The 24,380-nt window shown below is 42.9% G+C and overlaps 1 protein-coding gene across 1 annotated transcript in view; it reads left to right on the forward strand.

The window, feature by feature from the left end:
• ndufa9a (NADH:ubiquinone oxidoreductase subunit A9a) overlaps positions 1–24,380 on the forward strand; it is a 31,192-nt gene that overhangs the window by 5,217 nt on the left and 1,595 nt on the right. The window contains exons 3-10 of the mRNA XM_068004882.1: positions 3,554–3,651; positions 6,331–6,422; positions 11,218–11,359; positions 11,460–11,562; positions 12,779–12,849; positions 12,970–13,046; positions 20,378–20,473; positions 23,028–23,094. Coding sequence (XP_067860983.1) covers positions 3,554–3,651; positions 6,331–6,422; positions 11,218–11,359; positions 11,460–11,562; positions 12,779–12,849; positions 12,970–13,046; positions 20,378–20,473; positions 23,028–23,094 — 746 coding nt within the window. The remainder of the gene's footprint in view (positions 1–3,553; positions 3,652–6,330; positions 6,423–11,217; positions 11,360–11,459; positions 11,563–12,778; positions 12,850–12,969; positions 13,047–20,377; positions 20,474–23,027; positions 23,095–24,380) is intronic.

The following is a 24,380-nucleotide window of genomic DNA, read 5'->3' on the forward strand; positions in this document are numbered from 1 at the left end:
TTCTTGTGGCCCTTGGTAGAACCTGTCCCTGTCCACAGCCAGGTGGGCTCTGAAGATAAAAATAGAAAATAGAGAAAGAAACCAAAAAAAAACAGAAAAGGGACAAAGGGAGAGAAAAAGAATACTGCTCTGAAAGATGTATTCTTGGCTCTATTTTCACAACAGCATAAGTAAAACTACATTTTCACTGCCTGCTCATTCCTTTGTGAGATTAGGGAAGCCAGGGCTCCATGCATGTATGCAGGCCCAGTGTAGTTTTTATTGAAAGAAAATAACTGACAAAGTAGCTAGTTCTTTCTAATCTTGAAAATGTGAAAGGTATACCAGAGTTTGTTTTAACTTTTAAAACTTGCCATTTTTGGGGGGTGGGGAGGGGGGGGAATGGAATCTGTGCCTCCTGGTTAACAGCCAGTGCCCATTCTTGCTGATGTGAAAGCAATTATTCTAGGTCACTTTCATTGTTCAGATAAGGTGGTGAAGGAATTTTTTAAAAGGTTAATAGATAGTTAGCATATACAGCCAGAATGGTATAATAAGTCTACAGAAGTTATTCTAAGGCTTTATAATACTTAGAATGTTTGTTTTTGGTTATCATGCCACAAGCAATACTCTTGCATTAGAAAGAACGTGGAAAAAGGACTGGTCCCAGTGTAAAGGGGATGAGCTATGAGGAAAGATTAGAGAAGCTCTAGAGGGAAGGTGATTAAAGGGTGAACATCATGGAGGGATATTAAATGGCATAGATAAGTGAAACCCAGGTTAGTATTCATAGTATATCAAGAAAGTAAGCAAATGAAATTAGTACAGAGTAAATTTAAGATCCAATATCAGAAAAAAAACTGTTACTTACCCTTGATGATCTACCAAGCAAAATAATAGATAATTAAAATTGTAGGAAATACAATTAGATGTTCTGTGACTATAGGGATGGGCTCAATGGAAGAGGCAGTGGGAGAGTTTGTATACTAGATGGATGCACTTCAATGCACAAGCTAGTATTAGAGGGATCGGCTTCAATAGGAAAGTTAGTGTAATAAAAGGGTACTCCAGTGGGCTGAATGGCCTTTCCGTATGTTTGAATGTAATAAAGAATTTTTTAATTGAAGAAAAGTTTTTTAAAATAAGACCTTGTTATTCTAAGGTTCACAGGTCAGAAAAACCAGCTAGGATTTGCAGATTTAGTACCAGGTTTTGCAGGCAAGTGTCCGATCTTAAAATTGTCCTTAAATACATACTAAATAGATATATTAGTATATATTAAATAGAAGGTGGGTCTCGGCATTCTATGCAGCAGCTGTTAAGCAGATGACACTGTGATAGATGATTTCAGTGTTAAATTTCATATAATGTTACCTGCTAAAGTAATAGCTGTGATGTTGTTTTGAGTTTGCATGCAGTTCCACACTCTGACCACCAGGCAGCTTTTCACCAATGCAACTCCAATTTCTTTGAATTGGTCAGAACATAAGAAATAGGAGCAGGAGTAGGCCATACGGCCCCTCAAGCCTGCTCTGCCATTCAATCAGATCCTGGCTGATCTTCAACCTCAACTCCACTTTCCTGCCCGATCCCCATATCCTTTGATTCCCCTAGAGCCCAAAACGTTATCTATCTCAGCCTTGAATATACTCAACGACTCAGCATCCACAGCCCTCTGGGGTAGAAAATTCCCAAGATTCACAACCGTCTGAGTGAAGAAATGCCTACTCGTCTCAGTCTTAAATAGCCGACCCCTTATTCTGCGACTATGCCCTCTAGTTCTAGACTCTCCAGCCAGGGGAAACAATCTCTCAGCCTCTACCCTGTCAAGCCCCCTCAGAGTCTTATATGTTTCAATGAGATCCCCTCTCATTCTTCTGAACTCCAGAGAATATAGGCACATTCTACTCAACCTCTCCTCATAGGACAACCCTCTCATCCCAGGAATTAATCTAATGAACCTTTGTTGCATCGCCTCTAAGGCAAGTATGTCCTTCCTTAGATAAGGAGACCAAAACTGTACGCAGTACTCCAGGTGAGGTATTTATAATGTAATTTATTTAAATCTCGCAATGGCTAATCCAACTCTGTACATTCTGGCCTAATTCCCAGCCCCTGGCTCTTCAATCACATGGCAGAATAGTAAACCTTGCTCTCTGCCTTACCCCCGCCCCTCCTCCAAAAACTACATTTGGCATTGACTTCCCCTGTATAGTGCCACAGAAGATCGACTAGTAAACATGAAACCTGTTTTGACTGGATTATTAAATTAGCATTTCAGAAGACTTCTGGGTGGAGGGGAGGAGAAATTTAAATGACTTTTTCCACTTAAAATTAATATTATTCCTATACATGCTGATGCCACAGATGTGGATTTAAATTCATCCCAGACAGATAGGAACATGTAATGGATATTATGGCATTTTTAAAGTTTTCTGTTATGCGTAAACATAATGTTGACCGGAGGTCACTGGTTACGGTTATTGGCTTAGCACAAAGAGGAGAAGAGTCAATTCTCTCTCAACTCTCCATTCGCTTTATTCATGCCGTTAGATCATATACATATAGCTTATACGTCTGGTTAGATATAGACATGCAGTTTGCACCAGGTTATACAGTTTTATACCCAAACTAGGATCTAAATGCACACCCACTAGGTTTCTCTGACACTCACTGAGTGGTCGCAGAATATAAAGGATAATACCCGAAAAGGAGAGCTGACGCTGGCCAGGCGTTCCGTTCTCTCTCTCTCGACGTCGTCTCTACGTCCCTGACGTAGGTTCTTCCACTTCCGCGGTGGTTGGTCTCCAGAGTCTTGGCGCTCTCTCTTTCGAGGTTTCTCTGACACTCCCTGAGTGGTCACAGAATATACATCGTCTCTACGCCCCTGACGTCGGTTCTTCCACTTCCGCGATGGTTGGTCTCCGGAGTCTTCGCTCTGGCTCCACGCTCCAGATTCTTCATTCTTATTCCGAATCTTATCTCTTCAAGCTGTGCTGCCTTTCTCCCTTTGGTTTAGGCTTGCTCGCCTAGCCTGTGTCTTCTCCTCATTGGCTCTGTCCCAAGGACTTAGGTAGCATTACCTCATTACTCCTTTTCTAAATAAGGACTTGTGTCTTATCACATCTCCTTTGTCTTTCACAAAACTTAGCTAATTCAAACCGGTTCCAGCCAGCTCAGGCCAGTGACTGAACTCAGGTTACTTCAATTCAAAAGTTGCTCTTGCCTGTGTGTCAGCAGCTGATGTCTCAGGTTACTTTCTGCAGCCCCTGGCCAACAATAAATTCCCCATCAGTACTTTGGTTTGCAGACTTTTAAAGACAGTAATGGGATGGGTTTCTACAGGTATCAGAGTCCTGGCTGACTGTAAACAAAAAGCATTTTACTAGAAGTAACACATTGCAAGTTATTAGGGAATATTTAAAAACAGTATATATTAAATGATTCTGATAATTTTTGTTTGAAGAAATCCTGTTGCAGATATTCATATGCTCTTTTGAATGTGCACAATAACAAGAAGGTTTCATTCTAATGTAAAGATTTTGTTTAATACTAACATCTTTCTTGCTTTTAGGGCGTATTGGCTCTCAGGTAGTGATCCCATATCGTTGTGATACATATGATATTAATCATCTCAAACCCATGGGTGATCTTGGACAGTTGAACTTTCGAGTGAGTCTCAAATATTCTTGCAAGAAAATTTGAAATGTTTAATTGACTGATATCTCTCATGAGTTTTCAAAAGTATGATTGTGCTACTAGCACATGTTCATTCTGTAGTTTCCCCAGTGCTGATTTACCAGGTTGGAATGAGGTTATGAGGGGGTAAGCAGTGGTCTAGCTTGACCCCATACAGTGGGAGGGAAAATTAACAAGCTGCGTTGGGGGAAGTGGACGTGTGAGAGTGGACCACATGCCCTTTCAACTGGCAGAAGCAACTTTCATTCAAATTTGCTGTAATTTATCCAGTTAGTGGGGAGGTATTTTGGGTCCAGATTACTTAGTATCCTTTTGATAACTGCTGGGAAGATAAAATGTTAAAAATAAAATAGGTGACAGGGTTAATATAAATGAGAGCGATGTTGAACTGAGGATTCATAGATTGCTGCTGTTGTTCAAAAAAAATTCAGGATTGAATGGCTGGAAAGTATGCAATCCACATGGTGGAAATGTCACAATCTTTGTAATTGGTTGAAGTAACTGGCCACCCTCTAGAGCAGGATTGTCAGTTCTTTGATTTTCATGGGCTGAATGGGTGCAGGTCATGGAGCCTCAAGGGCCACGTGTAAAGTTTAAATCCATGTTCGCAATAATTTGCATATATCTTAAGTTGCTGATATTAACCAATCTGATTTAGCCAAAAGGAGGCAGTAATACTAATAGTATCCCTTTCCAAGCCTCCAGTCCCAAGAAATTCAAATAGGGCAAACCTCAATGATGGCAGAGTCCAGCACGTGAGTGCAAAAGACAAGGCTGAAGCGTTTGCAACCATCTTCAGCCAGAAGTGCCGAGTGGATGATCCATCTCAGCCTCCTCCCGATATTCCCACCATCACAGAAGACAGTCTTCTGCCAATTCGATTCACTCCACGTGATAACAAGAAACGGCTGAGTGCACTGGATTACAGCAAAGGCTATGGGCCCCGACAACATCCCGGCTGTAGTGCTGAAGACTTGTGCTCCAGAACTAGCCATGCCTCTAGCCAAGCTGTTCCAGTACAGCTACAACACTGGCATCTACCCAACAAGGTGGAAAATTGCCCAGGTATGTCCTATCCACATAAAGCAGGACAAATCCAATCCGGCCAATTACCGCCCCATCAGTCTACTCTCAATCATCAGCAAAGTGATGGAAGGTGTTGTCGACAGTGCTATCAAGCGGCACTTACTCACCAATAACTTGCTCACCGATGCTCGGTTTGGGTTCCACCAGGACCGCTCTGCTCCAGACCTCATTACAGCCTTGGTCCAAACATGAACAAATGAGCTAAATTCCAGAGGTGAGGTGAGAGTGACTGCCCTTGACATCAAGGCAGCATTTGACCGAGTGTGGCACCAAGGAGCCCTAGTAAAATTGAAGTCAGTGGGAATTGGGGAAAACTCTCCAGTGGCTGGAGTCATACCTAGCACAAAGGAAGATGGTAGTGGTTGTTGGAGGCCAATCATCTGAGCCCCAGGACATTGCTGCAGGAGTTCCTCTGGGCAGTGTCCTAGGCCCAACCATCTTCAGCTGCTTCATCAATGACCTTCCCTCCATCATAAGGTCAGAAATGGGGAAGTTTGCTGATGGTTGCAGTGTTCAGTTCCATTCACAACCCCTCAAATAATGAAGCAGTCCGAGCCCGCATGCAGCAAGACCTGGACAACATCCAGGCTTGGGCTTGTAAGTGGCAAGTAACATTCGTGCCAGGCAATGACCATCTCCAACAAGAGAGAATCTAACCACCTCCCCTTGACATTCAACGGCATTACCATCGCCGAATCCCCCACCATCAACATCCTGGGGGTCACCATTGACCAGAAACTTAACTGGACCAGCCATATAAATACTGTGGCTACAAGAGCAGGTCGGAGCCTGGGTATTCTGCGGCAAGTAACTCACCTCCTGACTCCCCAAAGCCTTTCCACCATCTACAAGGCACAAGTCAGGAGTGTGATGGAATACTCTCCACTTGCCTGGATGAGTGCAGCTCCAACAACACTCAAGAAGCTCGACACAATCCAGGACAAAGCAGCCCGCTTAATTGGCACCCCATCCACCACCTTAAACATTCACTCCCTTCACCACCGGTGCACAGTGGCTGCAGTGTGTACCATCCACAGGATGGACTGCAGCAACTCGCCAAGGCTTCTTCGACAGTACCTCCCAAACCCGCGACCTCTACCACCTAGAAGGACAAGGGCAGCAGGTACATGGGAACAACACCACCTGCACGTTCCCCTCCAAGTCACACACCATCCCGACTTGGAAATATATCGCCGTTTCTTCATCGTCGCTGGGTCAAAATCCTGGAACTCCCTTCCTAACAGCACTGTGGAAGAATCTTCACCACACGGACTGCAGCAGTTCAAGAAGGCTGCTCACCACCACCTTCTCGAGGGCAATTAGGGATGGGCGATAAATGCCGGCCTCGCCAGCGACGCCCACATTCCATGAACGAGTTTTAAAAAAACCAAACAAATAAAAATGCAAATATACTGCGTTGACTGGGCTTCAAAGGCTGGATTGCCAGGTTTCAGGGGCTGCATGTTGTTGGACACCAATGCTCTAGAGGTAATGTTACGAAGGCTGACTGAATTTTCAATCTGTCATCTAACTATGATAATCAGTATTTTTTAATTGTTTTATCAGGACTGGAATCCTAGAGATAAAGATTCCACCAGACGAGCTGTGGAACATTCCAATGTTGTTATTAATCTTGTTGGAAGGGAATGGGAAACAAGGTAAGCATTGATTTAACAAAGGAAGAAAATAATTATTTATTTTGCTGTATAGAATTAATTGATTTGAATGTAGATCAGCGAACTCATATTAGGATCCCTTTTTTGTTTCAGGGCTAGAGAACCTGGAGATTATTACATAGAAAATAGGTGCAAGAGTAGGCCATTCGAAATGATCATGGCTGATAGTCTAACTCAGTACCCTGTTCCTGCTTTTTCCCCATATCCCTTGATCCCTTTAGCATTAAGAAATATATCTATCTCCTTTTGAATACATCTAATGACTTGGCCTCCACTACCTTCTAAATTCCACTCCACTAAATTCCACTCCACTAAATTCCACAGGTTCACCACCCTCTGAGTGAAGAAATTTCTCCTCATCTCGGTTCTAAATGGCATATTCAGTATTCTGAGACTGTGACCCCTGGTTCTGGACTCCCCAGCCATCGGGAACATCCTCCCTGCATCTAGTCTGTCTAATCCTGTTAGAATTTTATATGTTTCGATGAGATCACCTCTCATTCTTCTAAACTCTAGTGGATATAGGCCTAGTCGACCCAATCTCTCCTCATACGTCAGTCCTGCCATCCCAGGAATCAGCCTGGTAAACCTTCGTTGCACTCCCTCCATGGCAAGGACATCCTTCCTCAGATAAGGAGACCAAAACTGCACACAGTACTCCAGATGTGGTCTCACCAAGGCCCTGTATAACTGCAGTAAGACATCCCTGCTCCTGTACTCAAATCCTCTTGCAATGAAGGCCAACATACCATTCGCCTTCCTAACTGCTTGCTGCACCTGAATGCTCGCTTTCAGCGACTGGTGTACAAGGACACCCAGGTCTCGTTGCACCTCCCCTTTTCCCAATCTGTCACCATTTAGATACTCTGCCTTTCTGTTTTTACAACCAAAGTGGATAATCTCACATTTATCCACGTTATACTGCATCTGCCATTTCTTGCCCACTTACCCAACTTGTCTAAATCACGTTGGAGCCTCTTTGCATCCTCCTCACAGCTCACATCCCATCCCAGCTTTGTGTCGTCAGCAAACTTGGAAATGATACATTTAGTTCCCTCATCCAAATCATTGATATATATTGTGACTAGTTGGGGCCCAAGCACTGATCCCTGCGGTACCCCACTGGTCACTGCCTGCCACCCGGAAAAAGACTGTTTATTCCTACTCTCTGTTTCCTGTCTGTCAACCAATTCTCAATCCATGCCAGTATATTCCCCCCAATCCCATGTGCTTTAATTTTGCACACTAACCTCTTGTGTGGGACCTTATCAAAAGCCTTCTGAAAATCCAAGTATACCACATCCACTGGTTCTCCCCTATCTATTCTACTAGTTACGTCCTCAAAAAACTCCAGTAGATTTGTTCAGCATGATTTCCCTTCCATGAACCCAACTGACTTTGTCCAATTCCGTTAATGCGGTCCAAGTGTTCTGTTATCACATCTTTTATAATAGACTCTAGCATTTTCCCCACTACTGATGTTAGGCTAACTGGTCTGTAAGTCTCTGTTTTTTCTCCCTCCTTTTTTTTTAAATAGTGGGGTTACATTTGCCACCCTCCAATCTGTAGGTACTGTTCCAGAGTCTATAGAATTTTGGAAGATGATCACCAATGCATCCACTATTTCCAGGGCCACTTCCTTTAGTACTCTGGGATGTAGATTATTAGGCCCTGGGGATTTGTCAGCCTTTAGCCCCATTAATTTCCCTAGCACTTTTTTTTTACTAATACTGGTTTCCTTCAGTTCCTCCCTCTCACTAGAACCTTGGTTCCCTAACATTTCCGGGAGGTTATTTGTGTCCTCCTTTGTGAAGACAGAACCAAAGTATGTGTTTAATTGTTCTGCCGTTTCTTTGTTCCATGTTATAATTTTCCCCATTTCTGACTGTAAGGGACCTACATTTGTCTTCACTAATCTTTTTCTCTTGACATATTTATAGAAGCTTTTACAGTCAGTTTTTATGTTCCCTGCTAGTTTACTGTCATACTCTATTTTTCCCCTCTTAATCAATCTCTTTGTCCTCCTTTGCTGAATTCTAAACTGCTCCCAATCCTCAGGCTTGCTGCTTTTTCTGGCAATATTATATGTCTCCTCTTTGGATCTAATACTATCCCTAATTTCTTTTGTAAGCCACGGTTGAGCCACCGTTCCTTGTTTATTTTTGTGCCAGACAGGAATGAATAATTGTTGTAATTCCTGCACACGTTCTTTGAATATTAGCCATTGCCTGTCCACAGTCATCCCTTTTAGTAAAGTTCCCCAATCTATCATAGCCAACTCGCACCTCATACTTTCGTAATTTCCTTCATTTAGATTCAGGACCCTAGTTTCGGATTCAACTACTTCACTTTCCATCTTAATGAGGAATTCTCAATTGTCAGTCCAAACCCACAAGGAGGCCTACATAGCTACTGTAAGAGTGGAATTTGTATTGCGGTTATCTACCCTCTTCAAAGCAATGATGCAAACTAGTATGTGGTTCCACAAGGACACTTGTAAATAATAAATAGCTGCAGCTTACAACCACCCTTGGTTGATATGGCTAACTCTGCACAGACCAGTTTTTAACCTGGGACCTTCTGGTCCATAAAGCCTAGTACCATCTCCACCGTAGAGTTACCTACTGAGCCATCAGGAGGGCAGACTGTTTTCAACAAAATAATTTTAAACTGGACTTCTAAATTACAATCAATTATTAAAGCAGTTTATTAAATTTGGACAATAAACGGAGGGCACCATGTTGACACTGACACAATGTTGGAAATAAGCATAATAGGGGTAATTTTGTTTTTGTGCGATAATGTAAAATGGGTGATAGCGAATTGACCGTCCGTTTTACATCTCCTGACTTCAATCGAAATAAAAATCGGGAGAGATGTAACGCAGGCTGCCGATTTACTATCACCTATTTTACACTAATGCACAAAGTCAAAATAACCCCCATTGTGTCAGATGGTAGGATATATGCTTGTGTGCATGATTTTCCCAGATACTGACTTATCAGTGTCTATTGTTTAATTTCAGCTCCTGCATTATGAAAATAATACTAATAACCAATTTACCCATGAAGGCAAAAATTGACCCGGATCAATCGGTGGTCCAAGGGTTATTTCTGTCTAATTTTATGTTGGATCACAGGAATAAAGTCCTTGTTTTAGTAATCAGATCATTCCTTTTCATGAAGTGATCTAATTACTGAAACAACAAGGACTTTGCTGCTGTGTTATTTTGAGGTTTAAAGGAGGAGAATCCGTGTTTAATGGCATTTCACACCATGGACAAAAATTATTCATTTCTGTCACAGTATCACTGAGGGTATGGAGGAGTTTAAGATGTAATAAACCAGCCATTGCATGGAAAGCATGATATTTGAAGGAAGTTGAGGAATGTAGAGTGAATCATCAGAGTGGCTAGGATTGAATGATAAATGGCCATTGATATCAAGAAGGAATGGAATGGAATGGAGATGGAGGAGAGAGCACTGTGAAGCCTTTGTGTTAACTGAGTCAGAGGATGCAATAGCAATTACAGCAGAGTGATTTGAGAGGTAACTTCCCCTGTCCTAGCCCTTCATCCACGTCTCTAGTTTTTCTCTCAGTTCATCTCATTCATGAGACCCCACCCCCTGTTATCTTAACCCCATTTTCACTACACTGCTGACCATCCAACTTCACTTCCTGGCCCATGCTAGGTGACATTGTAAGTGGTGCCCTTGTCTCAGGTACTGTCCCATTTCCTTTTAAAAGTGCCGTCATCAGCCGCACCCCCCCCCCCCAAATCAGCCCTGTCCTCAAAAAAAAAAAAAAATCCCAAGCCCTCTATTCTTGCAAACTACTGCCCCATCTTCAATCTTCCCTTTTCTCTCAAGTCCTTGAATATGTTGTCACCTCCTGAAGCTATGTGAATCTTTTCTGCAATTCCTGGTTTGTATTTCTCCAATCAGATTTCTGCCACTGTAACAGTGCCAAAACACCCCTAACTGAAGTCCTATGACATACTCTTGACTGTGACTATAGTGCACTAGCCCTCCTGGGTCACTTCGCAACAGTCTTTGTCACAGTCAACCACACCATCTCTTCCAACGTCTCTCCTCTGTTGTCCAGCTCAGTGGCAATTTCCTCGTTGGGGTCCACTCTTACCTATCCAATCGTAGCCAGAGCATCTCCAGCAGGCTTCTCTTTCCACTCCTGTTTCATTACCTCTGGAGTCCCCCAAGGATATATCCTGGGCCCCATCCTTTTCCTCACCTACATGCTGTCCCTTGCGGACATCATCTACAGATATGGGGCCAGCTTCCACGTGTGTGCTGATGACACCCAGCACTACTTCACCACCATCTATCTTGACCCCTCCTTGGCTTGTGTTGTTAGACTGCTTGTCTGACATTCAGTCTTGGACGAGCCACAATTTCCTCCAGCTAAACGTTGTCTTTGGCCCCCCATCACAAATTCTGTACAATTGCCACTGATTCTGTCCTCCCCTCCCCTGCCACTGTCTTAGGGTATGTCAGACTGTTCGCAGCCTGAGTGTCCTATTCTATCCTGAGCTGAGTTTCTGACCTTACATTCTCCGTCGCAAAGATTGCTTATTGCACCTCTGAAACAGTGCCTGCCTTTACCTCTAAATGTATTGAGGTGAATTTTACTCTGCATCTGGCTTACATTGCACTTGGCTGTGGAGTATTGGATGATACTGACTGCCAAAAATACTACAATTTTCCCCAGAGTGTTTTGATTTTCCTGTTTATCAGTGGTTAAATCCTTTTCTTTTTTTTAGTAACTTCAAGTATGAGGATGTTCATGTTAAAATTCCACACGATATTGCTGTCGCAGCCAGGGAAGCTGGAGTTGAAAAATTCATCCACATTTCTCATCTGAATGCTCACATGAAGAGTGTTTCAAAGCTCCTAAGAACAAAGGTAGGAAGAATGGTACATTATGGAAGTTTAAAGCTTTATATATTAGCAGCAAAGTGCACAGAGCAAATGAATTAAACTTGTTTTGACGCTTTTCTGTCAGGCTGTTGGAGAAAAGGTTGTGAGAGAAGAATTCCCAGATTCCATCATCATCAAGCCATCTGAAATGTTTGGAAGAGAAGACAAATTCCTAAATTATTTTGCACGTAAGAACCTTTTGGAGGCAATCATTAAGGGTGCTTTGAATCTCAATTCAGGTCTTGAATTACTAAATTATTTCGGTTGGTGTATTACTTGGTTGCTATAGACCTGTATTGCCGATGTAAGATAATTTTCACAGTTGTACAGTTCTTTCTGATTAATTAGCTGTTGTATATTTTTATATAATACAGAGGCCCATCCTCTGCTGCTAGACGAAGCTCAGTTGTGATATGACTACAATACAGTAAAGTTGGAAGCAATTTGAACGGTTGACTTTTTTTTCGAAGCAAAATATTAATTCCTTATTCACTGCGGTGAACTGCAGGCTTGGAATGGCTATTTTTAGTGAGGCTGCCTCAGAATATCAAGATCTGTATCAGCACCTTGAGATGTTTGTTAATCAATAGGAACATGGATTTAAACTTTACAATTTCCGAGTCAGCAGCGGGGGACATCGCCTCCCACCAGCGCATATCAGAAAATTGCAAGTGTACTGCCCATCATTTTTTTGAGACACACTAGGGATTGACTAGGTTCCAGGCCATTGACTTGTACTCAGAAGATTACATCATGTGTGTAACCCTGAGGCAGCATGGTATGCACCTATGTAACCCATGAAACGTACAGTCCCAAAACAGTGAAAGCGGGCCACATCCGTAGAGTGGCCTGTGGATCGGACACTCTTGCTGTATATAGAATGAAACTGTATGTCATGGTGTACGTGACACATCAGCTAAATGGCTTATAACAATAGAGAAAAGTCAATCTTGCGCACAAATTGCATACAAAAATGTATAAAACTATAAAATCACCAAATATTAACTGAGGATAAAGGCTTAAATTGTACAAATTGGAGTACTAAAAGGTATGGGATGGTGCGCAAGGTCATGAGGTTGGAGTCGAAGATTATGCAGGGCAAGGGAAGGGTGTGTACCCCTTCTTAAATTCCACTTCAAACATTGCCCAGCCAGGTAGATATTGGATGAGGAGAATTCACTCAGCCGCAAGAGTCTGGATTAGAACTGGAGTATGGAAGAGTTTTGTTTCATAGCTTACAAAAGTTTAATAGTGCAATGATAGGATGTAGAGTGAATTGTCAGATATATATATTGCCGATATGAGGGAAAACAGTGACCCGCACCTCATTAAATTAAGTTTTGTACAGAATTGAACTCCTTTTCAAGCATATAATTGGATAGTGTTGCAATTTTTTTTCCCTAGACATGCGCTGGTTTGGACGAGCTACACCACTTATTTCTATGGGCAAGAAGACTGTAAAGCAACCTGTATTTGTATGTACATTTGAAACTGGTTTCTGATTTCTTTCAATTATTCAACTGGTAGTTACAATCCTGATAATTGTTTCATTCAACAAATTGTGTAAGCATATTTTTTTCTGTCTTAATACATAGGTGGTGGATGTGGCCAAAGCAATTGTAAGTGCTATTAAAGACCCTGATTCTAATGGGAAAACCTATGTTATAGTTGGGTAAGTCTTTAGTAAGCTAACATTTAATTCTGCCTCCACCTGCCCACAACTTCCCATGACCTGTCTTAGCCCCACAAACTTTGCTGTGCATAGAATAGAATCATAGAAAGGTTACAGCACGGCCCATTGAGTCCACGCCGGCTCTATGCGAGAGCAACCCAGCTAGTCCCTATTCCCGTCGCCCTGCAAATTTTTTCCTTTCAAGTACTTATCCAGTTCCCTTTTTGAAGGCCATGATTGAATCTGCCTTGGGCAGTGCATTCCAGATCCTAAACACTCGCTGTGTTTAAAAAAAATAAGTTCTTTTGCCAATCACCTTAAATCTATGTTCTTGGTTCTTGACCCTTCTGCCAATGGGAACAGTTTCTCTCTATCTACTCTGTCTAGACCCTTCATGATTTAGAATACGTTTATCAAATCTCCTCGCAACCGTCTCTGTTCCAAGGGGAACAACCCCAGCTTCTCCAGTCTATCCATGGAACGAAAGTCCCTCATCCCTGGAATCATTCTAGTAAATCTCTTCTGCACCCTCTCTAAGGCCTTCACATCTTTCCGAAAGTTTTTTTTTATTCGTTCATGGGATGTGGACGTCGCTGGCAAGGCAGGCATTTATTGCCCATCCCTAATTGCCCTTGAGAAGGTGGTGGTGAGCCATCTTTTTGAACTGTTGCAGTCCGTGTGGTGAAGGTTCTCCCACAGCGCTGTTAGGAAGGGAGTTCCAGGATTTTGACCCAGCGACGATGAAGGAACGGCAATATATTTCCAAGTCGGGATGGCGTGTGACCTGGAGAGGAACGTGCAGGTGGTGGTATTCCCATGTACCTGCTGCTCTTGTCCTTCTAGGTGGTAGAGGTCACAGGTTTGGGAGATGCTGCCGTAGAAGCCTTGGCGAGTTGCTGTAGTGCATCCTGTGGATGGTTCACATTGCAGCCACTGTGTGCCAGTGGTGAAGGGAGTGAATGTTTAAGGTGGTGGATGGGGCGCCAATCAAGCAGGCTGCTTTGTCCTGGATGGTGTCGAGCTTCTTGAGTGGTGTTGGAGCTGCACTCATCCAGGCAAGTGGAGAGTATTCCATCACACTCCTGACTTGTGCCTTGTAGATGGTGGAAAGACTTCGGGGAGTCAGGAGGTGAGTCACACGCCGCAGAATACCCAGGCTCTGACCTGCTCTTGTAGCCACAGTATTTATATGGCTGGTCCAGTTAAGTTTCTGGTCAATGGTGACCCCCAGGATGTTGATGGTGGGGGATTTGGCGATGGTAATGCCATTGAATGTCAAGGGGAGGTGGTTAGACTCCCTCTTGTTGGAGATGGTCATTGCCTGGCACTTGTCTGGCGCGAATGTTACTTGCCACTTATCAGCCCAAGCCTAGATGTTGTCCAGGTCTTGCTGCATGCGGGAACGGACTGCTTCATTATTTGAGGGGTTGCGAATGGAACTGAACATTGTGCAATCATCACCGAACATCCCCATTTCTGATCTTATGATGGAGGGAAGGTCATTGATGAAGCAGCTGAAGATGGTTCGGCCTAGGACATTGCCCTGAGGAACTCCTGCAGCAATACACTGGGGCTGAGATGATTGGCCTCCAACAACCACTACCATCTTCCTTTGTGCTCGGTATGACTCCAGCCAATGGAGAGTTTTCCCCCTGATTCCCATGGACTTCAATTTTACTAGGGTTCCTTGATGCCACACTCGGTCAAATGCTGCCTTGATGTCAAGGGCAGTCACTCTCACCTCACCTCTGGAATTCAGCTCTTTTATCCATGTTTGGACCAAGGCTGTAATGAGGTCTGGAGCCGAGTGATCCTGGCGGAACCCAAACTGAGCATCGGTGAGCAGGTTATTGATAAGTAAGTGCCGCTTAATAGCACTGTCAACAACACCTTCCATCACTTTGCTGATGATCGAGAGTAAACTGATGGGGCAGGAATTGACCGGATTGGATTTGTCCTGCTTTTTGTGGACAGGACATCCCTGGGCAATTTTCCACATTGTTGGGTAGATGCCAGTGTTGTAGCTGTACTGGAACAGCTTGGCTAGAGGCGCAGCTAGTTCTGGAGCACAAGTCTTCAGCACTACAGCCGGGATGTTGTCGGGGCCCATAGCCTTTGCTGTATCCAGTGCACTCAGCCATTTCTTGATATCACATGGAGTGAATCGAATTGGCTGAAGACTGTCCTCTGTGATGGTGGGGATATCGGGAGGAGGCCGAGATGGATCATCCACTCGGCACTTCTGGCTGAAGATGGTTGCAAACGCTTCAGCCTTGTCTTTTGCACTCACGTGTTGGACTCCGCCATCATTGAGGATGGGGATGTTTGCAGAGCCTCCTCCTCCCGTTAGTTGTTTAATTGTCCACCACCATTCACGACTGTATGTGGCAGGACTGCAGAGCTTTGATCTGATCTGTTGATTGTGGAATCACTTAGCTCTGTCTATAGCATGTTGCTTCCGCTGTTTAGCATGCATGTAGTCCTGAGTTGTACCTTCACCAGGTTGGCACCTCATTTTTTCCCGGTACGCCTGGTGCTGCTCCTGGCATGCTCTTCTACACGCCTCATTGAATCAGGGTTGATCCCCTGGCTTGTTGGTAATGGTAGAGTGAGGAATATGCCGGGCCATGAGGTTACAGATTGTGCTGGAATACAAATCTGCTGCTGCTGATGGCCCACAGCGCCTCATGGTTGCCAAGTTTTGAGCTGCTAGATCTGTTCTGAATCTATCCCATTTAGCATGGTGGTAGTGCCACTCAACACGTTGGATGGTGTCCTCAGTGCAAAAACAGGACTTCATCTCCACGAGGGCTGTGCGGTGGTCACTGCTACCAATACTGTTATGGACAGATGCATTTGTGACAGGTAGATTGGTGAGGACGAGGTCAAGTAAGTTTTTCCTTCGTGTTGGTTCACTCACCACCTGCCGCAGGCTCAGTCTGGCAGCTATGCCCTTCAGGGCTCGGTCAGTAGTGGTGCTACCGAGCCACTCTTGGTCATGGACCTTGAAGTGCTCCACCCAGAGTACATTCTGTGCCTTTGCTACCCTCAGTGCTTCCTCCAAGTGGTGTTCAACATGGAGGAGGACTGATTCATCAGCTGAGGGAGGGCGGTAGGTGGTAATCAGCAGGAGGTTTTCTTGCCTATATTTGACCTGATGCCTATGAGATTTCATGGAGTCCAGAGTCAATGTTGAGGACTCCCAGGGCCACTCCCTCCTGACTGTATATCAGTGTACCGCCACCTCTGGTGGGTCTGTCCTGCAGATGGGACAGGACATACCTCAGGGATGGTGATGGAAAAGTCTGGGAGGTTGGCTGAAAGGTATGATTCTGTGAGTATGGCTATGTCAGGCTGTTGCTTGACTAGTCTGTGGGACAGCTCTCCCAATTTTGGCACAAGTCCCCAGATGTTAGTGAGGAGGACTTTGCAGGGTCAACTGGGCTTGGTTTGCCTTTGTCGTCTCCGGTACCTAGTGGTCCGTCCGGTTTTATTCTTATTATGACTTCTTTTAGCGAGATTTTACAACTGATTGGCTTGCTCGGCCATTTCAGAGGGCAATTAAGAATCAACCACATTCCTGTGGGTCTTGAGTCACATTTCGGCCAGACCGGGTAAGCACGGCAGGTTTCCTTCCCTAAAGGACATTAGCGAACCAGATGGGTTTTTACGACAATCATGGCAGTTTCATGGCAACCATTACTGATACTAGTATTTTAATTCCAGATTTTATTTAATTAATTGAATTTAAATTCCCCAGCTGCCATGGCGGGATTTGAACTCATGACTCGGGATTATTATTCCAGGCCTCTGGATTACTAGTCCAGTAACATAACCACTATGCTACCGTACCCTTGTAGTGAGGTGCCTGAACTGGACACAATACACCAGTTGTGGCCAAACCAGTGTTTTGTAAAGGTTCATCATGACTTCCAAACGTTTGTACTCTATGCCTCTATTTATAAAGCCCAGGATCCCAAATGCATTTGTAACCGCTTTCTCAACCTGCCCTGCCACCTTCAGTGTTTTGTGCACATATACCCCCAGATCTCTCTGTTCCTGTTCCCCTTTTAAGTTGTGCCCTCTAATTTATATTGCCTCTCCTTGTTCTTCCTACCGAAATATATCACTTCGCGTTTTTCTGCATTAAATTTCATCTTCCATGTGTCCGCCCATGCCACCAGCCTGTCTATATCCTCTTGAAGTCTATCACTATCCTCCTCACTGTTTACTACCCTTCCAAGTTTTGTCATCTGCAAATTTTGAAATTGTGCCCTGTATACCCAAGTCCAAGTCATTTATATATCAAGAAAAGGTGCAGTTTCACCTCATCTCTTCTCTCCACCGCCCCCCACCCCCCACCTCCAGCCGTCATCAAAATTATCTCCTACCTGAGACCCAATACCTGCTCCCTTGATTCCCTCCAGACCCAGATCTTTTCATCAATTTGTCCCTTTCTTTTAAAAGTACCGTTATCACCTTGTCTTAAAGTCCATCCCTGGACCCTTCAGTCTTTCCAGTTATCAACTTGCCTCTAACCTTCCTTTCCTCTTAAGTCCTTAAACATAATCACTGTCTGCCTTCACTTCCACCACTCTGTTCAAATCTCTTCAGTCTGATTTCTGTCCTGCCCACAGCACCACAAACGCCCTGGTCAAAGTCATCAACAGTATTCTTTGTGGATGGAACCACAGCTCACTAGCTCTCCCTTCCTTAGCTTTTGATGGGCAATTACTCCTGTTCTCCTTCGTAGCCTTTCCCTCCACAGTCCACTACATTATCTTATATTCCTAACTGTACCAATGTATCCAGTACATCTCTTTCAATGGATTCTCCTCCTGCCCCTACATAATTACCGTGGCCCCTTCCTTTTCCTTATCTACATGCTGCTCCTCAGTGACATCCATAAACGTGCGGTCAGCTTCCATAAATATACTGATGACGCCCAACATAACCTCGCTACCATTGCCATAGACTCCATAGTTGCCACCATAAGCCAGAACTTTCTCCAGCTCAACATCAGCAAGACAGAAGCCTACCTGGCAGGAACTTTGTGCCTCAATTGCTGATTCCATCCCCATTCCTTACTGCTTTTTCAGGCTGAATCCCAAGGTACACAACCTCAGTGTCCTGTTCGACTATGACTTAAGCTTCAAACCCTAGCATAAATCCTTCACAAAGGCTACCTAATTTCATCTCAGTAATAGTCTCAACCTTACCACCTACTTGTGCTGAAACCCTCATTCATGGCTTTGTTACCTCAAAGCTCACTGCTCTCATTCTGCAGTCATATGCTGATTAATATCAAACCATGGAATATGTCTAGAGTTTTTCATTTTCCATTGTGGGTGCAAAGAGGGTTGCCATAGGACAGCAGTGCAGCATGCCTGGAATGAGCGCGGCCTAAAAGATGAGGATTGACGTGACCTTGACAGCCACTGGGAGTGACAGGCCTGTGGTGGAGTTTGGCTGGAAGCCAGATTCCAGAATGCAGCACAACTGTCACACCTTTCTGGTGAATTTCAGCCTCCAAAGACATTGTTCTCAGGCAAATCAAGATAATGCACTTCTTCAACACACAGGTGGGCACAATCCTCTTCTGCAGCTTTAGCTGCCTGGGATCCCTCTGTTGGTACTGCTGTTTTTCCACCAGGAAACTTATTAGGATTCCTATGGGGCAAACTATTGGCCAGATTTCTAAGACCCATGGCTGTGCCAGAACCTAGGGCACAAACCTTTTCATCAACTAAGTGAGCAAAAACAGTTTCTAAAAAACTGCAGCAAAACACTTCAAAGCATTCTTCTAAAACACTGCTTTGTCATTCTTTGTCCGTTTAAATCACTTTCATATCCAGTTACTGCCTCGCAATCCTAGATGACTATTCTATGCTGCAGATTGATGACTGAGTGCATAGCCAATGTAAATGGTGAGAACTAACATGGGTGTAACCTGTGCTGTATTATAATATTGTAAGGAAGATACCACCTCTTTGAAGGGAGCTTCCGGTGCTTTTCGTAACATCCAGCAGAAATGCTTGTCATACGCATTGCGGGCAACGTTTGAGCATAAGTGATATTTATGCTTTGTTACATCCTGGTTATGAATTGTAATGGAGCTAAAATTTGGGCTACAATATAATTATTTTTGGACTTTGGGACTGATCTGATGGATTGCAGTTTTGTACATTCCAATGTTACTAATTTTATTATAAGAATCAGTTGTGTGATGTACTTTTGATGGTGTCCAGAGAGGAGATGAGAAAATCTGCCAGCCACACCAAATGCTACTTCCATGTGGAGCTCAAAAGAACCACAGAATTACATTTTGAAGAATCTGAATTTCAAGATATTCTGAGAGTGATCAGTCTGTTTAATTTTTCTATGAAGGTCGACTCAGTCTGATTTGGAGTAAATATAAAATCTTGAAATTCATTGAGAAAATTGGGGAGGAGGGTGCGAAATGCGAAAAAACCTTAAATTTGGGCAATTCATTCATTCATGAGAAATCGTAGGATCAGTAAAGAGAGAAACTTTGACAGACAAATGGGGACGAGAGTGTGATCATGGATAATGGTAATCAGTTGGGAATGACGGGATAAAGAAAGAACAACTGTACATTTTTTACAGTGCCTTGTCACATGTCAAACATCCCATAGTGCTTTACAAACAATAACTTGCTTTGACGTGCATTCAGTGTTAATAGCTGAATGTAATGGTCGTGTTGCACATAATATCTCACAAGCAGCAATGAGATGAATGATAAGAATAGAATCTGTTTTGGTGGTGGTATTTGAGGGAAGAATGGTGGCCAATACACTGCTCTTCATATAGAGCCATGGGGACCTTTAACGTCCACCTCGAGCCATTGGAACAGACAGATGTGGGTCTTGTGTTTAATGTCTCATCTGAAGGATGATACCTCCGACAATGCAGCAGTCTCTCAGTACTGCACTTGAGTGGTAGCCTAGAGTGGGACCTGAAACCATAACCTTCTGATTTGAGCCAAGTGAACAATCAGCAGAGATTTGCATAATATTTGGAATAAGAAACAACAGCACCAGACGAACCTTAGCAGATTCACCAATGGAAGAAATTTAAAAAGCATTGTTATCTGAACTTTTAAGTTCACTGCTGGGTAAAATATGCTGGGAGGAAACTGGAATTATTCACATTGGTTCTGTTACTGATGTCACTTCTGATTTTGGTCAAAATTAAGCTTATTGGAAATGTGTTTTTTGTCTCCTTAATGTGGTAATGAATTGAAGACTTATAAATTTGTTGCTCCTGTTTTAGTGTTCAAATACTGAAAAACATTTTTTTTTATTTAACAGGCCCAATCGATACCTCCTTCATGACTTTGTGCAATATGTATATGCTGTTATGCATAGACCATTTATTTCATACCCATTGCCAAGGCCCATCTATCAGTAAGTACCAGCTGTAGGGTCAACGTATTGGAATACACTGCAAGCCCATCAGCATCCAAAAGTGAAATGACAAGTTACCTTCTGATTTCATTCCCTGTCCCTTTCAATTTTCTCCTCACTTGTGGTTGAGAGAAAGCTCTGAAGGAGCTGTTGGGCAGGAGCAACTCGAAAACCAGTCCAAACACTTCTGAATTTTTTTTCTGTGATCGTCGTGTGTGCCTCTAAATAAGTAGAAGAGCCTCACTGTAGTATGTTTCTGTGCAACCCTCCATTTTCCTAGCTGTGTCATGCTTTGCAGTCTGTCTTTGAAAGATCATGTCCTGTGCATGCCCTGATTCACCATGTTGTTGTTTTTCATTGTAAGCTCACTTGACAGTGCGGCCTCCCTTCACAACTGGCTGTCTATTTTTAAACTACTCCCATTTGAAAGTGAATACTCTCTGCTAAGTCCTAAATTCAAACTATTTTTGCTTTCTCACCTCATTCTCATTTCTCCCCCTTTTTAAAAAAAAACGGTGTGTGGTCTCCACTCATTATTTCCCACAGTGACATGACTGAGAACAGGAACCCAGTAGAGAGGGATTTAGCCTAGTGAGCTGCGGTTGTTACTGTAATCTGAAATTAACACACAGAAACTAAAAATGTATCATGTATATTTAATGTGTGTATTACACAAGATACTCCCCAACACGTATAAATTTTTATAAATGAAAGCTACTTGGTTACACATTTTATGTTAGTTCTAATTAAAATGAGCTACTGGAGCAGCAAATTTAGTCAGGTTCTGAAGGTAAAATGATGTCACATTTTAGTATTCATAAACTTCTTATAGCTAGACATTAAAAATGCAAGGAAAATGTGGGTTTACATTGAGTAGTGGTGTCTGCTTTCTGACTCGCACATCATACTTGCTTTTATATTGATCTTTGTTCACTGTCTGGCCCAATTGGGGTCTCCCTCAGCCAGAAGCCAGTTAAAGGTAAAACTGCTTGATCTAATTAAACCAGTGGCCAGGAAGACCTATTCTTTTCTTGCCCTTAGTACTTAATACTGGTCTAAACTTGGCCATTGAATGTGCTCGACTGGCAGATCTTTGTGGATTTTAAGCATACCTCCTGATGTCAGCATGTAAATGTCTGTCTCGTGATGTAACAGACTGATAAGTAATTATGTTGTGCATGTGAATGGCCAATTTGTCATGGTCATTCTGTGGATGTGCACCCCCTTTCAATGCAATTTGCACCAATTCACTGCTTGCCCAAGATAAGCATAAAAGGCCTTTGTGCCTCTTTGCATCCTGCCTTTTGTTGAGCCAAAACATGCTATTTTTTCCCCTCCTGAATGTACTGACTCTTGCTGGATACGGTTGCATGCAGGCCTCCAGTACCATGCCCAAGTGGCAATTCTTAACACACATTTTATGTCAGGGAGCGCTAACAGGCTATTCAGTCATGGAGGTAATCACATTTGAGCCTGATACTGGTCTCGACCAACATCCATACTTTCCAGTGGGTGTCAGCGGATAGTGACATGGCTGAATTTTGTATTCTTTCCCACACCTAGCTCAAGGGCTATGAGGACAATTAGAGTGCTACATCTGAGTACAGCTAGGTCAGTACAATCAGGAATTGAAGCTGGAACCTTTTTGTCTGTGGTACGTTGGGCATTGCCTTTAAGCACCAGTCTCTTGGGGATGTTCCCCAGCTTTTTCCTGGAATTTATTAGTAGTAGTTCCTATTTCTGCTCCTTAGTGTCACTCTGTAAAGGTTATTGTGGAGGTTCACCTACAGTGTAGAAAATGAGTGACTGCTACTACTTGTACTCGGACTTTTGCACTACAATCCAAGCAACAGGCAAAATGAAATTGATACCAACCTTTTAATTGATTATTAAAAATGTACAGTTAATAGGGGTGGCATAAAGGTCCAGGATGTTGGAGCTTCAGTGCAACCTACCTCAGATTGGGGTGGGTTTTGGTATGGACTCAAAGTTCCTCTCATAGTGGGGCTGGATCGCAAGTGATGAGAAACACGGCCACAGGCAGGGATGAAAATTAGACCAGCAGCTGCCTTAAGTCACTGGTGTACTTCATAATGAACATTAAGAGGCAGAAAGCTGGGAGCAGATTTTCAGCCTTCCCACAACAGAGATAAAAATATCGTATTTATTTAATTATTGTGCATTCTTGTACAAAGGAACTTTTTGGAAATATTTCTGAATCATAATTAAGGCCAATGATTTTCAGTTTCCATAGAAAAATGAATGTAATCACAGAATTCAATCTCCAAAACATTGATAAAATTGCTAGAAAATCCTTTAATCCCACATAATGAAAATGGAATTTGACTTGGTCACAGTAAATCAGTGGTCTTTATCATTCTGTTTCTCTCTGTCTCCCAATTTCCTTGGGTGTATATATGAAACTAGCACAATAATAGAAGTTATAGGGTCATGTAGTAACATTGTGTAGAAAATTAAATGTTATGTTTCATCTAATAGATTTTTCTTAATTTAGTGTTTAAACTAATAAATGGCTTTCATTTTCTTACCACAGTTTGGCGGCGAGGCTCTTTGAGATAAGCCCATTTGACCAGTGGACATCTCGAGACAAAGTGGACAGGGTACGTGTTTGGTTTTAGTATACACTATTACCACATTATTTTGTTAGGCCAGTTAGTACTAGATGCTTTTTGTTTAGCAAAATGGTACATAGAAAATAACTAGTTATTAAAAACAAGTTATTTTCAAGTGTGCTAAATCCTTAGGGCTTCAATCATGATTGGGTATAAAAATCCTATTAACAGCTGTAAAAATGTAGAATTGAGTAAAGATTCTGAACCTAACTCACAGCGGAGTTTATGTTGGGTTGAGTTTTAGGACTTGAACATGTAATCAAGACTTAAACTTCAGTGCATTATCAAGGGAGTGCTACATTGTTGGAGGTGGCAACTTTTGGATGAAATGTGAAACTGAGACAATTTGAGCTGATAGTGGACGTAAAAGATTCTATGGCTCTTTTTGAAGAAGGGTAGGGGTTTCTCCCGTGTCTAGCTAACATTTCTCCATCAACCAACAAATGTCAGTTTTTGGTGCTGTTTTCCTCATTGGTGAATTAATGCGGGGTATGGCTGCCACATCATTTCCTACTGTTTATTTGGAGGGGGTTGACACGGTGTGTGTGTATTGGGGAAGGGCGTCTTGTGTTTGGGAGCATTGAGAGGAGGGTCTTAAAACACTCAGGGAAAATGCAGTTCAAAAGAATACATAATGCTAAGGGTTTATGGCCGGACTGAGTCTGAGAGGCCAGGTAAAGGCTGGAGCTTATTGTCGGTAGCAGGACAGAACTGCATGGGGAGCCAGGAACATGAGAGGGCCGGCTTGGGTTCATTTTATGGGAGGGGGGATGGGGATGGGACTGGGCTGGGAATGACTCCTCCACACCAGGAGCTCCTGACCCTTGATGGAGATTAGACCGCCATGGAGGAAGGGTGGGTCAGCCAAAACTAATAGAAGCATTTCCAACAGGATTTAGGTAATTTTATCAGTAACTTTGATTTTTTTTTACAGTTTTTTTCTATTTTACCCGTTGATTCTTTTAGAAATGTTTTTTTTTAACCTGTGATTTGATTGGTTTTTGGTGAATTCTCCTGACAGATCGTTGAGGATTGGCTGTTTTCTAAGGACCTTTCTTTGTTTTACTATCCACTTTTCTCTTGATCACTAATTTATGAATACAAAATTTGAGCCAATCGAGTACAAGTATAACACAGACTTTGCATATCAAAATGTGACTGTCATGGTGTTAAGGAGGAAGTGTGACTCTTGAAGTAGGAAGTGCATAAATATAAAGTTTTTAAAATAGTGAATTTTCTGTGGCGCTGCTCATGGTAAATTATAGGGTATACTT

Source organism: Heptranchias perlo, chromosome 24 (assembly GCF_035084215.1).
Source record: "Heptranchias perlo isolate sHepPer1 chromosome 24, sHepPer1.hap1, whole genome shotgun sequence".
Classification (NCBI taxonomy): Eukaryota; Metazoa; Chordata; class Chondrichthyes; order Hexanchiformes; family Hexanchidae; genus Heptranchias; species Heptranchias perlo.